Here is a 17,822-nt window from a genome sequence, read left to right on the forward strand (position 1 = left end):
CCAATTCCAGAAGCTGGTTGACTAATGAGACTGATGCCCAGGGCCTGAGTGTTAATTAAAATGGTGAGACGGCACTACTTAAAGGAACAAACATGGGATTAATCAGATGCTTGGCAAGTGATCCATCTCAGAGCTTGCATGGGATCAATACCCTGACGTTTCTGGAATCAGTAATGATCAGCGGCTGATCAAACCCTGTCTGTATTTCCCTCAGGCTCTGGACTACGAGACCAAAAGGTGGTTTAGCCTCAGGGTGCAGGCAACCAACAAAAACATCGACCCGAGGTTTCTGCAGCTGGGGCCGTTTACAGATGTGACCAACGTGAAGATCAACGTGCTGGACGTGGACGAGCCACCGCTATTCCTCTCTCCCACCTACACCTTCAGGGTTCAGGAGAATCGAGAGCCCGGAGCCCCCGTGGGAAGGGTCTCTGCCAGGGACCCAGACGCAGCAAGCAGTTCAATCAGGTCGGTGATGCTTAACACCGTGCAGCTGATTGCCAATTCCATCAAGCAGTGTGGAAACTCCCCTGTCAGTACTGATTGCAAGAGTTTCTGCTGTCTCTCTGACAACAGAGAGGAAATTGCACACTTAAACCTTGCTATCTCCTTTCTTATAAAAACGTCAAGACAATGCAAATGGTGGGACGGAATGGATGAGGAGCTAAGCCATCGACTATTATTAGTTTCCATTATCTCTTCACTTAATTCTTAACGGAATTCAAAAGTTTTCACTGGTAGTGTTTTGACTTGCAAAGTGCAAAAACAAGGAACTGCAGATGCTGGTTAACAGAGGACACAGAGTGCTGGAGTAACTCAGTGGTTCATGCAGTGGTCCCCGTACCACTGTGCCGCCCGAAACTAAGTCGTAGGTTAGTAGGCTCTTGATTAGTAAGGGTGTCAAACGTTATGGGGAGAAGGCAGGAGAAAGAGATTGAGAGGGAAAAATAGATCAGCCTTGATCCATTGGCGGGTAGACTCGATGGGCTGAATGGACTAATTCTGCTCCTATGTCTTATGGTCTGATAATAAATACTTAGCAGGTATTAGTCTACTTGAGTTCAGTTTTAGTTTAGAGATACAGTGTGGAAACAGACCCTTCAGCCAACTGACTTCATGCCGGCCAGCGATGATTGGTACACTAGTTTTATCCTACACACTTTGTGACAACTTAAAGAAGCCGATTAGCCAACAAACCTGCAGGTGTTTGGAATGTACGGGGAAACCAGAGCACCCGGAGAAAACCCACGTGGTCACAGGGAGAACGTACAAACTCGGTACCAACAGCACCCGTAGACAGGCTCGAACCTGGGTCTCGGGCACTGTGAGGCAGCAGCTCTACGAGCTGTGCCGCCCCTGTGCCACACAATAATGTGGAAGAGGCCATAGGAAGTAGCTCCAGGTACAACCAGCATCATACTGCTAGCAGATCAAACAGCTTCTATGGGGGGGAAGCAAATCATCAATAAATTCCATACAGACAGCACCCATAGTCATGATCGAACACGGGTCTCTGGCACTGTAAGGCAGCAACTCTACCGCTGCACCACCGTGCCACCCTAAACTCAGTTGTAGCCTCCATCCAAAGGAAGAGGTTTGCTGAGCTTGGGTGCTCAGCAAATTACTTTTAAGCAGTTTGTTTATTCGTTTGTCGGCGAATTCACACTGCAAAGTTCAAACTTTTTCAGACGATGTGGTTTGCCTCTTTATAAATCGTGCAGGTATTCCATCGATCGAGGGACAGGCGTGGACAGTACTTTCCTCATTGGTGCCTCCAATGGGACCATCACCACCTCCCAATCCCTTGACCGAGAGGAGGTCGCTTGGTACAATTTATCTGTCTTGGCTGCAGAAGTAGGTAAGTCCACACAAAACAACACCAGTTCATGCTTTATTCTTCATTGTTAACTGTATGTTTGTGTTGTCATTTGTGAGCGGAGCACCAAAGCACATTCCTTGTATATGCACACTTGGCCAATAAACTTATTCAACAGTTCAACAGAGCTTTATTTGTCATTCGGTACCAAGGTACCGAACGAAACTACATAGCAGTCACACACAAAAAAGAACACAAGACACATGACCCCAACACAAACGTCCATCACAGTGACTCCAAACACCCCCTCACTGTGATGGAGGCAACAAAACTTCCACTCTCTTCCCCACGCCCACGGACAGACAGCTCGTCCCCGACCGACCCGCACAGTTCCCGCAAGGGGATGGAAGTCCCCGTGGCCGAGTCGCACGGGGACCGGGTGCTCTGGTTTCCCCGTACATTCATTCATTCATTCATTCATTCATTCATTCCTTCATTCATTCAGGCACTTGCTGGGGAAACTCAGCAGGTCAGGCGCATGAATACTTTCCAGATACAGGGAAGAATCTCCAATCATCTGATACAATTCTGAAGATACCAGTCTGAAGAAGAGTCTCGACCCGAAACGTCACCCATTCCTTCTCTCCTGAGATGCTGCCTGACCCGCTGAGTTACTCCAGCATTTTGTGATACCTTCGATTTGTACCAGCATCTGCAGTTATTTTCCTTCACATCCTGATACAATTCGGCAGCACAGTGGCGCAGCGGTAGAGTTGCTGCCTTACAGAGCCAGAGACCCGGGTTCAATCCGGAACTACGGGTGCTGTCTTTATGGAGTTTGTACGTTCTCCCTGTGCCACATGGGTTTTCTCCGCGGAGTAAGCTAGCGGTTTCCTCCCACATTCCAAACATGTGCAGGTTTGTAGGTTAATTCACTTCAGTAAAATTGTAAATTGTCCCGAGTGAGGATCGTGTTAGTGTGCGGATATCGCTGGTCGGCAATAAACTAAATTGCCCGACTTAAAAAAAAATAGGGCGATTGCATCTGATGATAGAGATCCTTTTTTTTTCTACCTTTAAACTTCAGAGTGGAAACAGGCCCTTCGGCCCACCAAGTCTGCGTTGACCAGCGACCACACCGTACACTAGCACTATCCGACAAACTAGGGACAATTTACAATTTTTACTGAAGCCAATTAACCTACAAACCTGTACATCTTTGGAATGTTGGAGGAAACCAGAACACCTGGGGAAAACCCACGTGGTCACTGGGAGAACGTACAAACTTCATACAGACAGCACCGAAGGCCAGGATCGAACCCAGGTCTCTGGCGCAGTAAGGCAGCAACTTTACCGTTGTACCACCACCTGTGATTTAACGGTGACCTGGAAAAAATTGCAATCTATTTTTATTTAGATATGCCTTATCTTTACCAGTCACAAGAATGTTCCCACCCGAGACATCACCCATCCAAGTTCTCCAGAGATGCTGTCTGACCTGTTGAGTTACTCCAGCATTTAATGTCTTTCCTTGGTAAACCGGCATCTGCAGTTTCTTGTTACTGCCTTATCTTTTGATTATTTCACTGGGAGAGAAATTATTAGGGCGGCACGGTGGCGCAGCGGTAGAGTTGCTGCCTTACAGCGAATGCAGCGCCTGAGACCCAGATTCAATCCCGACTGCAGGTGCTGTCTGTACGGAGTTTGTACGTTCTCCCCGTGACATGCGTGGGTTTTCTCCAAGATCTTCGGTTTCCTCCCACGCTCCAAAGACGTACAGGTATATAGGTTAATTGGCTTGGTAAATGTTTAAAAAAATTGTTCCTCGTGGGTATAGGATAGTGTTAATGTGTGGGGATCGCTGGTTGGCACAGACCCGGTGGGCCGAAAGGGCCTGTCTCCGTGCTGTATCTCTAAACTAAATCTTCCATTGCTAGCAGCTCCAAGCGCGCTCTTGATCAGTCCCTCCCGATCATTTTTTCAGCTTTCTCTCCCTACTACAATCAATGTGAAGAGGGCTCCCAACCCAAATTCTCGCCTGTCCGTTCCTCCCACAGGCATTGCCTGACCCATTGATTTACTCCAGCACTTTGTGTTTTTTTACTTTAAGAGGTACAGCGTGGCAACAGGCCCTTCGGCCCACACAGTACACGCCGACCAGCGATCCCCGCCCTCCAACACTATCCTACACACCCTAGGGACAATTTACAATTTTAACAAGCCAATTAACCTACAAATCTCTATGTCCTTGAAATGTGGGGGGAAACCGGAGCTCCTAGAGAAAACCCATGCAAGTCACAGGTAGAATGTACAAACTCCATACAGACAAGCACCTGTAGTGAGGATTGAACCCGGGTCTCGGGCGCTGTAAGGCAGCAACTCTACTGCTGCGCCACCGTGCTACCCTAAAAGCTTTTCTACAAAAGTCCTACAAATAGCTTTTTCAAATTAATATCATAATCATAATCATAATCGTAATTTATTAGCCAAGTACGTTTTGCAATGTACGAGGAATTTGGTTTGCCATACAGTTATAACATAAAAGACACACAACTACATAAAAATTTGCCGTAAACATCCACCACAGCGGCTCCTCCACATTCCCCACTGTGATGGAAGGCAATAAAGTCTTATCTTCTTTCCCCCTTTCCTCCCGCGGTCGGGGGAGTCGAACCATCCACAGCCGGCGATCGCGCTCCCATGTCGGGGCGGTCTAAGCTCCCGCATCAGGACGGTCGAAACTCCTGCGGGTTGGAGTTCCCGAAGTCGGCCGCTAACCAGGGACCACGAGCTCCACGATGTTAAAGTTCGCAGCTCCCGCAGGTTGGAGCACCAAAGGCCGACCCCTGGCAAAGGGATCGCCCGCTCCAAGATGTTTCACTCCGCAGGCTCCGCGGTTTTGGAGCTCTAGAAGTCCCAAAATAGAGGCCGGCAACTCCACGATATTAGGCCGCAGTGCGGATGGAGATACGACACGGAAAAAGTCGCATCTCCGTCGAGGTAAGAGAAAGGTTTCCCCCATCCCCCACCACCCCCCACCACCCCCCACGAATACAAAACTAAAGATAAACTAAAATATACATTTTACAACAAACTAAAAACACAAAGAAGGAAAAAGACGAAGACAGATCCTTGGCGAGGCAGCCATCGTGCAGCGCCCCCTGGTGGTATATCAATCAGCAATTGCTTCTTTAATAAATGTCAGCAAATGGCAGACCGGGTAATTTGGTCAAATTGAATGGTTAAGCTTTGACAAAGATGTACAGGTATTGTTAAAACACCTTCTACATTATCTGTTGTTTTATCCAGGTGATTCAGAGAAGATCACCTCCGTCTTGGTGCAAATCGGCGTCCTGGATAAGAACGATCACCCTCCCGTGTTTCCCATTCCCTACGAAACGTTTGTATGTGAAAATGCAAAGTACGGACAGGTAGGAGGTGCCAAGAATCGTGAGGCTGTACCTGTTGCAATGAAATGGATGCAAGTGTCAGATTGTGAGGTTTTTTGCACTTGGTCACGATATAAGTTCATAAGTCAAAGAGCAGAATTAGGCCAGTCAGTCCATCGAGTCTACTCTGCCATTCGATCATGGCTGATCTATCTTTCCCTCTCAACCCCATACTGCTGCCTTCTCCCCATAACCCTTCACATCCTTACTAATCAAGCGTCTGTCAACATCCGCCTTAAAAATACCCATTGACTTGGCCTCCACAGCCGTCTGAGGCAATGAATTCCACAGATTTACAACACTCCGGCTAAAGATTTTCCTCCTCATCTCCTTTCTAAAGGTACGTCCTTTTTTTCTGAGGCTGTGCTCTCTGGTCGTAGACTCTCCCACTAGTGGAAACATCCTCTCCACATTCACTCTATCCAGACCTTTCACTATTTGGTAGGTTTCAATGAGGTCCCTCCTCATCCTTCCAAACTCCAGCAAATAGAGGCCTGGTGGCATCAAACGATCATTGTGCATTAACCCAATCATCCCCAGGATATCAGTGCCCATCATTAATTGTTCCACAGCCGGTGAAATCGGGTTGCCCTTTGCGTATTTTGGGTATAGAGTCACACTGAACGATAAGATACAGCACAGAAACAGGCTATTCAGCCCGTGCCCACGCCAACCATCGATCATCCCTTCCCACCAGTTCTATGCTGTCCCACTTTCGCATCCACTCCCTGCACATTAGTTTGGTTTAGTTTTGGTTAGTTTATTATTGTCACGTGTCTCGAGGTGCAGTAAAAAGCTTTTTCTTGCATGCTTTCCAGTCAGCACAAAAACTATACATTATTACAAACGAGTCGTCCACAGTCTACAGATACAGCATAGAGGGAATAACATTCAGTGCAAGAAAAAAACCCAATAAAATCCGATTAAAGATAGTCCGAGGGTTCAAATGAGGTAGATAGTAGCTCAAGACTACTCTGTGGCCAGTGATAGGATGGTTTTTAGGATGGAATTTAGAAGGATGAGGGGGGATCTTATTGAAACATATAAGATAATTAGGGGATTGGACACATTAGAGGCAGGAAACATGTTCCCAATGTTGGGGGAGTCCAGAACAAGGGGCCACAGTTTAAGAATAAGGGGTAGGCCATTTAGAACGGAGATGAGGAAGAACTTTTTCATTCAGAGAGTGGTGAAGGTGTGGAATTCTCTGCCTCAGAAGGCAGTGGAGGCCAGTTCGTTGGATGCTTTCAAGAGAGAGCTAGATAGAGCTCTTAAGGATAGCGGAGTGAGGGGGTATGGGGAGAAGGCAGGAACGGGGTACTGATTGAGAGTGATCAGCCATGATCGCATTGAATGGCGGTGCTGGCTCGAAGGGCTGAATGGTCTACTCCTGCACCTATTGTCTATTGTCTATTGTCTATTGGTTCAGTTATCAGGCAACTGAACCATCCTCCCAACTAAACTAAACTAAACTCTACTCTCCCCTTATCACCAGTGGCTTCTGTGCCTCACCACTTCCCCATCTGCCCGTTCGTCTCCTACCCTCTGCTCCTTCCAACCACACCTCTGACCACCACGCTCCCTAAAGGGATCGATCGTCTGTTTGAACATTTTGCAAGCCGCGCATTTTATTCTTAAAGCAAATTGAAGAAAATTCTAAAATTTTACAAGGTCAATGTTTTAATGCAGGCAAGCAAATATGTCGCTTTTAAAAAAACCACTTGTCCAGTTCGGTCCCCTGAGCCCTTTTTCTTTATCACTTTTTATTCCATCACTAGTTATCACGTATCATTCTGAATTGTTCCATCACTAGTTATCACGTATCATTCTGAATTGTTCCATCACTAGTTATCAAGTATCATTCTAAATTGTTCCATCACTAGTTATCACGTATCATTCTGAATTGTTCCATCACTAGTTATCACGTATCAATTGTTCCGTCACTAGTTACCACGTATCATTCTGAATTGTTCCATCACTAGTTATCACGTATCATTCTGAATTGTTCCATCGCTAGTTATCACGTCTCATTCAGAATCCTATAAACGATCCAGGGCAATAAAATAAGTCCAGAAACTGCAGCATTTTGAGTCTGTCTTCAGTGTAAACCAGCATCTGCCGTTCCTTCCCACACTAGAAGGGAGCAACAGGAATGAAATAAGGCTCCACTGGGTTTAGTTTTTGTTTAGTTTATTGTCACGTGTACCGAGGTGCAGTGAAAAGCTTTTGATGCGTGCTTACCAGCCAGTGGAAAGACTATACATGATTACACTCGAGCCGTCGGCAGTGTACAGAGGCATGATAAAGGGAATAATGTTTAGTGCAAGAAATAAAGTAAAGTGAAAGTGCAAGTCCAGTAAAGTCTGATTAAAGATAGTCCGAGGGTCTCCAATGAGGTAGATCGTAGCTCAGGCAGCGAGTTCCTCCCCTCATGGAGCGACATCATTTTGTGATTTGAAATCAAGAATCAGAGGACATGGGTTTAAGGTGAGAGGAGAAAAATGTAATATGTAGCTGAGGAGAATGTTTTTCACACAAAGGGTGGTGCGTATATGAATGCCAGAGGAGGTCATTGATGCAGATACTATAACCATCATTCAAAAGACGTTTGGACATGGATAGCAAAGGGTTAGAGGGGTATTGGCCAAATGCAGGCAGATGGGACACAAGTGTGGATAGGGCATGTTGGTCGGCATGGGCAAGTTGGGCCTAGTTCCCACATTTCCAGAGTATGACTATGACTGTGACTCCATGAGATATAGGCAGCTAGTACGAGGAGTGTCGGAAGGAACTGCACTGAAGATGGACACAAATTACTGGAGTAACTCAGCAGGACAGGCAGCATCTCTGGAGTACAGGAGTAGGTGACGTTTCGGGTTGGAACCCTTCATCAGACGCATGGTAAAGTGAAAGGGGTGTAGGTGTACACTTAGGAGGATAATGAGGATTGCAAAAAGGCAAGATGAAATAGTTTTAGTAGATAACGTAAAGGAAAGTTGGGCCGAAGGGCCTGTTTTCAAGCAGTATGACTACATGATTATTTTCCTCCTCCCTCCTCCTCCGGCAACCCTTCTACCCTCTTCTCATGGGAATCAGTTCTTGTTGTTGACCTTGTTCTAGGCCACTGACCTTGTTGACCTTGATCCCAGCCACTCATGACATTACACAACGAGAATAAACCTCCCCCCCAGTCTCCACAGACTGTGCTTTTTTTCTCTCTGATTTCATCAGTCTTCCATCCTTCCGGGCACAAAAACAGTAACATCTGTCGATCTGCAAACATCTGCCAATCTCCTAAAAACCTTTTTAGTTTCATTTAGTTTCGAGATACAGCGTGGAAACAGGCCCTTCGGCCCACCAAGTCTGCACCGACAAACAATCTCCCTTACACCCGTTCTATCCGACACTTTAGATTTTAGAGTCATTGTGTGGAAAAAGGCCCTCCGGCCCACTGAGTCCGTGCCGACCAGCAATCACCCTGTATATTAGCATTATCCTGAACACTAGAGAAAAGTTACAACCTTTACCGAAGCCAATTAATCTACAAACCTTTTGCCTTTGGAGTGTGGCAGGAAACCAGAGCACCCAAAGAAAACCCACGCGGTCGCAGGGAGAACGTACAAACTCCATATGGACAGCACCCGGGATCAGGATTGAACCCGGGTCTCTGGCGCTGTGAGGCAGCAACTCTACTGCTGCGTCACTGTGCAACCCCTAAATCTGAATTCTGGTATCTGGAACGATCTACCAGAGAAAGTTATATAAGCCAATACAATTACAACTTTTAAAAGACATACGAAAGGGCAGTTTTATGGATAAGAAGGATTTAGACAGCTATAGGGCAAATGCAGGCAAATGGGACTAGCCCAGAATGCCAACTTGGCCAGCATGGACGAAGTGGGCTGAAGGGCCTGTTCCCGTGATGAACAGCTTCATGGCTCAGTGTTCCAGTCTACCTCCTCATGGCGTGTAAAGGGCAAAGGGACATCCCAAGGAATTGCAGATGCAAGGTGCTGGAGTAACTCAACAGGTCAGGCAGCGTCTCTGGGGAACATGGACAGGCGGTTTCAAGTCGAGACCATTCTTTGGGATGCCCCATTACAGGAAAGATGTGGAGGCTTTGGAAGAGTTCAGAGGAGGCTCACCAGAATGCTGCCTGCTTTGGTTTCAGCTACAGGGAGTTGGATAGACTTCAAAGGTTCAAAGGTTCAAACGTCAATTTGTCACGTGTACAATTAAGGTACAGTGGAATTCGACTTGGTTTGTTTTCTCCGAAACGCCAGAGGTTGAGGGGAGACCTGATAGAAGTACTTAAATGTATGTGAGGCATAGATAGGGTAGACAGTAAGAACCTTTTTCCCAGGGTGGAAATGACCAATACTAGAGAGCATGGCTATAAGGCGAGAGGGGGAACATTTAATGGAGACGTGCGGGGCAATTCTTTTACACAGAGAGTGGGGTGGGCCTGGAACGCATTGCCAGGGGTGTTGGTGGAGGTAGATACAATAGTGTCGTTTCAGAGGCTTTTAGATAGGCACATGGAAATGGAGGCATCTGAATCATGTATAGGCAGATTTGTTTTGATCTGGTCTCCTCTATCTTTCAGTCTGAAGAAGGTTTCCAACCCGAAACATCACCTGTTCCTTTTCTCCAGAGATGCTGCCTGAGCCGCTGAGTTACACCAACATTTTTTGGTTAACTAGGCATCACGTTAGGCACAAACATTGTGGGCTGAAAAGGCACGTTTCTGTGCTGTAGTGTTCTGTTCAGACCCTTGTTCTCCAGCGGAGTCTGAAGAAGGCTCCTGATCTGAAACGTTACCTATCCATGTCCTCCAGAGATGGTGCCTGACCTGTTGAGTTACTCCTGCCCTTTGTGTTCTAAAGGGGAAGGTGAGGTTACCGAATAGTGAAAGGCCTGGGTAGAGTGGATGTGGAGAGGATGTTCCCACTAATGGGAAGGTCTAGCTCCAGAGGCCATTGACATGCTTTTAGAGAGATGAGGAGGAATTTCTTCAGAGGGTGGTGAACTTGTGGAATTCATTGCCACAGATAGTTGTGGAGGCCTAGTAAATGATTTTTTTTTTTTATGGCAGAGATTGCTAAATACCTGATTAGAACTGGTGTTCTAATTAGAACAGGGGTTATGGGGGGAAAGTCAGGAGAATGGGGTTGAGAGGAAAAGATAGATCAGTTATGATTGAAGGTAGAAGTAGACTCGATGGGCTGAATGGCTTAATTCTGCTCCTAGAACTTATGAACATGAACTTGTAAGGTCTCTTGATTTCGATTCTCGGCTGATTCTGGATCTTTCCCACTTCAGCTCATTCAGACCATCAGCGCGGTGGACAAAGATGACCCATTGGAGGGGCAATATTTCCACTTCACACTGGCGCCAGATGTAGGCAGTAATCCCAATTTCACCGTCAACGATAATCAAGGTAGGATCTTGCAACGTTCAATGGCTTCTTTTTATCATGTGTACCAAGGTAGAATGAAATACTTTTTTTGCATACAGATCAGCAAGTCTATCACCATATCATATCATATCATATCATATCATATATATACAGCGCGGAAACAGGCCTTTTCGGCCCACCAAGTCCGCGCCGCCCAGCGATCCCCGTACATTAACACTATCCTACACCCACTAGGGACAATTTTTACATTTACCCAGCCAATTAACCTACATACCTGTACGTCTTTGGAGTGTGGGAGGAAACCGAAGATCTCGGAGAAAACCCACGCAGGTCACGGGGAGAACGTACAAACTCCTTACAGTGCAGCACCCGTAGTCAGGATCGAACCTGAGTCTCCGGCGCTGCATTCGCTGTAAAGCAGCAACTCTACCGCTGCGCTACCGTGCCGCCCATGTATAAGGACAATCCCCCAGTTTGTGCAGAATGTACAGAACAGCCCACTGTGTCATTTGAGACAATCGGACTCCATTTGGAGACCCTCGGAAATCTTGGATCAGACTTTACTGGACCTTTATCTTGCTCTAAACGTTATTCACGTAATTTCCCTTAATCATGTATCTGTACACTGAGAATGGCTCGATTGTAATCATATATTGTCTTTCCGCTGCCTGGTTAGCACACAACAAAAGCTTTTCACTGTACCTCGGTACAGGTGACAATAAACTATATTCGAACTTAACTCAAACTGAGTTTTTATGCAAGATTTACAAAGAGGTGGAAGGAGAAGTCCAATAAAAAATCTAAAAGGGCTAAAATCTAAACGTAAAGGTGCAGTCGTTGCTTTACAGTGCCAGACACCCGGGTTTGATCCTGACTACAGGTGCTGTCTGTACGGAGCTTGTACGTTCTCCCTGTGACCAAGTGGGTTTTCGCCGGGTGCTCCGGTTTCCTCCCATACTCCAAAGATGTGCAGGCTTGTAGTAAATTGGATTCTGGAAATTGAAAATTGTCCCTCCTCACGTGTAGGATAGCCGGGATGTCTGAGGTGAACGCTGGCCGGCACGGACTCGGTGGGCCGAAGGGGCTGTTTCCGCACTGTACATCTAAAGTCTAAAGTCCACAGGTGCCAAATTGGCACCATTTCACAGTCGCAGCTGCAGCTGGCCATCAAGGCCCGTTGCAGCCATCGCCTCCATTCCGGTCGTCCCGCGGCCCGCCGTCCCTCTTCTTGCACGGCGCAGCGTTGCAAATTGACCGGGTTTACTTAAGTCGCAGGTTTCCCGTGCAACTCCCCAATATGAGTGCGAGATTGCACTTTGAATGCTGCTGCACGCTAGTGGTCTGTATTCCACTGTGTGATGGAGTATAATTGTGACTTGTGTACTCACCGTGACGTTCAGCTGCAGGCGATGCCAACCACTTCAGAAGCTGCAACCTCAGTGGGCCGGAAGTGCATGTATTCCATGTGTGAGGTTGCAGCCTCTGTTCGAGTATTTGAAGGGGCTGCTCCTTGCTTTCTGACCATACTTTAGTCCCACGATCTTCATCTTTGGGCACCCAGTTTGCAGGGGAGTGGGTAGATCAGAGGGTGCCCTGGTTGGTTTGCTCCTGGGCCCGGTCAAGCTGGCCACTCGTGGGTCACGGCGCCAGGGGAAGGGCTGGTAAGGCAGGGATGCGAGGATGCCACCAATAGAGGGAGGTGTTGGAGATGGTTCAAATGGATTTGAATACAGGATGGAAATTTGTAGTGGAGTTAATGAAGTCCATAAGTTCTGCATGGGTTCAGGAGGTTTCACTGTCTGTATAACTTGTTATCATCTACCCCACAACCAACAATGGACCGACCACCTTGGGCTCCACCTTCCCTTGATCAGCGTTGTTTTTGCATATCTTTCATTCATTTGTTCTATGTACCTTCTATGTCTCTTGTTTTCCTCTCCCCTGACTCTCAGTCTGAAGAAGGGTCTCAACCTGAAACTGTTGTGATATTGCAAGGACTACTTTGTTGTATCACAAGGACTACTTTGTTTGCCCGTGTAGTAACATGTATATGAGAGAATGAGGTGATTTGGTGGTCACTCTGGTTCCAGGTGGCCGTGGAATAAACAGCCAGGATTAAAGCTCCATCTTTCTAACCTTTTAAACACGTGTACTTGTGGTCCTTCCAGGGTCATAACAAAGGTATAACAGATACCGGACCACGAAGCACAACAGAAACGTCACCTATTCCTTTTCTCCAGAGATGATGCCTGACCCACTGAGTTACTCCAGCTTTTTATGTCTGTCTTCGGTGTAAACCAGTATTTGCAGTTCCTTCCTGCACGATCTAAACTCTGTGTCCCGACCGATGAAGGCCAATGTGCCGAAGGCCTTCTTGATCCCCTGATCAATCTGTGACGTCACTTTCACAGGACTCCTAGATCCCATTGGTCTACAACACTCCCCAGGGAATCAGCACCAGATTCATCTCACCAGCTGGAGCGGCACAGTGGTGCAGTGGTAGAGTTGCTGCCTGACAGCGCCAGAGACCCGGGTTTGATCCTGACTGCGGGTGCTGTCTGTACAGTGTTTGTACGCCCTCCTCATGAGCGCATGCGTTTTCTCCGGGTGCTCCGGTTTCCTCCACCCATTCCCAAGACACAGGTTTGTGGGTTAAGTGGCTTCTGTAAATTGGCCCTAGCGTGTCGGATAGAACTAGTGATGCAGGTGCTGTGTAGGAAGGAACTGCAGTTGCTAGTTTACACCGAAGAAAGACACAAATGCTGGAGTAACTCAGCGGGTCAGGCAGCATCCCTGGAGTAAAGGAATAGGTGACATTTCAGGTCGGGATCCCTCTTCAGACTGCTATGGGTGGTGTACGGGTGATTGTCGGTTGACACGCACTCGATGGGCCAAAGGACCTGTTTCCGAGCGGTGTCTATAAAGTGTAAAGTCATAGAAACATAGAAAATAGGTGCAGGAGTAGGCCATTCGGCCCTTCGAGCATGCACCGCCATTCAATATGATCATGGCTGATCATCCAGCTCAGTAACCCCTGTACCTGCCTTCTCTCCATACCCCCTGATCCCTTTTAGCCACAAGGGCCACAAGTCTTCTCTAATTAACAAATAATTTGTTTTGTGTCTTGAATGGTTAGATAACAGCGCCGCTATCCTGACGCGGACTGTCGGATTTAATCGTCGAGAGCAGGCGGTTCACTTGCTGCCCATCGTCATAGAGGACAGCGGGGATCCGTCCCTCAGCAGCACCAACACGCTGACCGTCCTCGTGTGTAAATGCAGCAACAATGGGGTTGGGCAACTGTGCAACACCGATGCATTCCTGCTGCCCGCTGGCCTCAGCACGGGAGCCCTCATCGCGGTGGTCGTCTGCCTTCTGATGATACTAGGTGAGCGTCCCCCACCCCCCCCCCCCCGTGAAACCAAGGACGTGTCGGGGCGGCACGGTGGCGGAGCACTAGAGTTGCGCGAGAATACCACTTACGAGGTGTTTGCGCAGTAATCAACCAGACCCAGACCCAGTTGCTGCCTCACAGTGCCAGAGACCCGGGTTCAATCTTGACTGCGCGTGCTGTCTGCACGGTGTTTGCACATTCTCCCTGTGGCTGCGTGGGTTTCCTCCGGGTGCTCCGGCAGGTTCCCTCCCACAGTCCAAAGACGTACAGGTTAATTGGCTTCTGTAAATTGTCCTTGGGGTGTAGGGCAGAACTGGTGCATGGGGTGATCACTGGTCGGCGCAGATTCAGTGGGCTGAAGGGCCCGTTCCTTCGCTGTCTCTCTAAAGTCTAAAGAAGAAAGTTGAAAGCAGTAGCTAACGCTGTTGAAGCTGCTAGGATTGGAAGAACAATCTATCTCTCAGTGAATTAACCAAACGACAAAGCAGTAACAAAGAAATGCAGATGCCGATTTACCAAAAAAAAGACACAAAATGCTGGAGTAACTCAGACCCAAAATGTCACCTATTGCTTTGTTTCCAGAGATGCTGCCTGGCCCACTGAGTTCCTCCAGCGTTTTGTGCCTATCTTTCCTCTCCATGTACCTGTCGAACATTCTTTGAAACGTCGCTACATGTAAAAGTCTGTGAAACGTTGCTCTATGTTAAAGTGCGCGGGCACTGTTTCACCAAGTTATCATTAGACTGAGTCTCTTCTCTTGGCTTCCTCCCTCCCCCCTCCCCCACAGCCATTGTCCTCCTCCTTCTCACCCTCCGACAGCATAGGAAGGAGCCCGACTCCACGGACGACCAGGACGACGTGCGCGAGAACATCGTCAGGTACGATGACGAAGGCGGAGGCGAGGAGGACACGCGGGCCTTCAACATGGCTGCCCTGAGGGGGCCTGACGCCAGGGGACGGCCCAAGATGCGCGTGGACGTCACGCCGGGAGTCCGGTCGGCGTACAGGCGCTCGCTCGGGATGGGCTCGGACGCAGCCATCTTCCGAGAGTTCATCAGGGACAGGTTGCGGGAAGCCGACACAGATCCGTCCACCCTCCCCTTCGACTCCCTGCAGACCTACGCCTTTGAGGGCAGCGGCTCCGTGGCGGGCTCCCTGAGCTCCGGGTCCTCTCTCGCCTCCAATTCAGACCTCTCCTACGATCATCTCACGGACTGGGGACCACGCTTCTACAAGTTGGCAGAACTGTACGGGCATTGTGAGCCAGCTTCATGAGTGGGGGGACGAGTATTAAACATCTCGTTGAAAGTCCTCCTGATACCCTGGTGCCTCTGAAATCATCGCGTCCCCAGCCATTCCCCCATTCTCCAAGGGCAAAACGCCATTCTGATCCATTCCATAATCAGAAGATTACTCCACCTTAAAACATTTTGAACCTGTTGTTCTTAGTGTAAATCCAGAAGGCAGAGGAAAAATCACCGCCACCACCAACTGGGAGAATAAGTGTCCTTCAGTTGGATCTACGTAGAATATAGAACAGTACAGCACAGGAGCAGGCCCTTCAGCCCACAATGTCCGTGCTGAACTCGATACCAAGATGCCAAGGCCTCATCTAAGATCGCATCCAATAACTAATCTCATCTGCCTGTATATGATCCATATCCCTCCATTCCCTGCTGATCCGCGGGACCCATGGAGAATGTGGATCTGACGACTCATGTTCTCACCTGACATAGACGTGGGACATTGCAAACTAAAGACAGAATGAAGCCATTCAATTCACATTCTGTTCCATTATTGAATTCGTTGGCATAAAGTCTTGACCATCACGATTTGAATTGTATCTCAAAGACATTCCATTCCTTTATAAGCTCAAGAGTTAGAAGCCTGGAGACACACCTGTCTTTTGTCAGAAGCCTCCAGTGTTACGAATTCACGATCTACCTTGACACACTCGGCGAGGATATTGTTAGATACAATACTCAACAGAAGCATTGTCCATTCACTCACTGGAACAAACTTCACCAATGGGCATTACACCATCATTGAAAGCATCACTGTGTGTGATGTTCATGGCTGACTTTAAGGAAGACACTTTGAGGAGGTTTCGAGTTGTGTGTGGAGGGGGGGGGCTAACATTCAGGAGGATGCAGTACCTGATAGTCAGTCTTTAATTTAGCAAAGGCAGGCACAAATTTCTGGAGTAACTCAGAGGGTCAGACAGCAAGGCTGGGGAATATGGATAGGTGACACTTCGGGTCGGGACCCTTCTTCAGACTGATTGTAGTCGGGTTAACCAGCTGCACAGTTCACAACCATGTGTCCCTCTTGGGATCACACCATCCCTAGCTAAGAACCGGCCTATCGGAACCAAAGATACTAGAGGAGCAGGATAGACCACTCAACCCTAAAAACCGTGGTATGTCATGGCGCCATTTTAGTAGGCAGAAACTTGCAGAAACATTTTAAAACAAAAATAACAAAATCTGTGAATTGATAGATGAGATATATTCTGCATTTTAATGGTATCATCACACATACTGTTCCCCCAAAACACTGATTACACTGCGAGAGGCATAACGAACGGCAGGTTTTGCCTACTAAAATGGCGGATGTGACGCTCCTTTGCATACTACACTTCAGTATAGGCGATTTCAATGGAGTGGTCCATTTTGTTCCTCTAGTATCTTTGATAGGAACCACCTTGCTTGAGGTCATCTGGTGCCGGCCTTGATTAGTCCTGGCCTTTTCTTGCTTCCAGCATCCCCTACAATCGGTCTGAAGAAGGTTCCAGACTCGAAATGTCACCTATCAATGTTCTCCAGAGAAGCAGCCTGACCTGTGGAGTTACTACAGCATTCTGTGTCTATTCTTACTAAATTAAATTAATCCCTTCTGCCTGCATGTGATCCGTATCCCTCCATTCCTTGCATAAATTCCTCCAAAGACGTGCAGGTTTGTAGGTTAATTGGCTGGGTAAATGTAAAAATTGTCCCTAGTGGGTGTAGGATAGTGTTAATGTACGGGGATCACTGGGCGGCACGGACTTGGTGGGCCGAAAAGGCCTGTTTCCGGCTGTATGTATATGATGATATGATGATGATAAAAGCTCATAGGAGCAGAATTAGAGCATTTGGATCATCAAGTCTACTCTGCCATTCAATCTTGGCTGATGTATCTTTCCCTCTCAATCCCATTCTCCTGCCTTCTCCCCGTAACCTTTGACACCCTTTCTAATCATGAATTTGTCAACCTGTGCTTTAAAAATACTCAACGATGGCCTCAACAGCAGTCTTTGGCAATGATTTCCACAGATTCACTCCCCTCTAGCGAAAGATATTTCACCTCATTGTCTTTCCAAAGGTACGTCCTGTTATTCTTATGCTGTGCCCTCTGATCCTAGACTCTCCCACTAGTGGAAACATATCCATGTCCACGTGCCCAACTAAAAGTATCTTAAACGGCAGGATAGCATCTGCCTTCCACCACCACCCTTTGTAGCCTGTTACAAACACACTGCGTTAACAACAAACCTGCCCTGCATATCTCATCTAAACATTGTCCCTCTCACTTTAAAGCTATGACCCTCTGGTCTTTGACATTTCCACCCTGGGAGAACAGGTTCTGTCAGTATACCCTATGTATGCCTCTCATTATTTTATGCTCCTATCAGGTCTTCCTGCAAAATAACACAGTGAGTAACAGACCCTTACAAATCCTAAAACGCCTTACACTCTTATGGAA

At 47.6% G+C, this 17,822-nt stretch overlaps 1 protein-coding gene across 4 annotated transcripts in view; it reads left to right on the top strand.

Annotated features, from left to right (window-relative positions):
- Positions 1-15,713, top strand: part of LOC144593193 (cadherin-7-like) — a 74,517-nt gene extending 58,804 nt beyond the window's left edge. For 2 of the 4 annotated variants that reach the window (XM_078398682.1, XM_078398678.1), the window contains 6 exons: positions 215-468; positions 1,722-1,858; positions 5,126-5,247; positions 10,588-10,705; positions 13,821-14,072; positions 14,866-15,713. In XM_078398682.1, the coding sequence (XP_078254808.1) occupies positions 215-468; positions 1,722-1,858; positions 5,126-5,247; positions 10,588-10,705; positions 13,821-14,072; positions 14,866-15,353 (1,371 nt within the window). In that variant the 3' untranslated portion in view covers positions 15,354-15,713. Of the gene's footprint in view, positions 1-214; positions 469-1,721; positions 1,883-2,427; positions 2,444-5,125; positions 5,248-10,587; positions 10,706-13,820; positions 14,073-14,865 lie in introns of all 4 variants that reach the window. The other 2 variants (XM_078398681.1, XM_078398680.1) reach the window with 2 other exon arrangements.
- The last annotated feature ends 2,109 nt before the right edge of the window (positions 15,714-17,822 follow it).

Source organism: Rhinoraja longicauda, chromosome 4 (genome assembly GCF_053455715.1).
Source record: "Rhinoraja longicauda isolate Sanriku21f chromosome 4, sRhiLon1.1, whole genome shotgun sequence".
Taxonomy (NCBI): domain Eukaryota; kingdom Metazoa; phylum Chordata; class Chondrichthyes; order Rajiformes; family Arhynchobatidae; genus Rhinoraja; species Rhinoraja longicauda.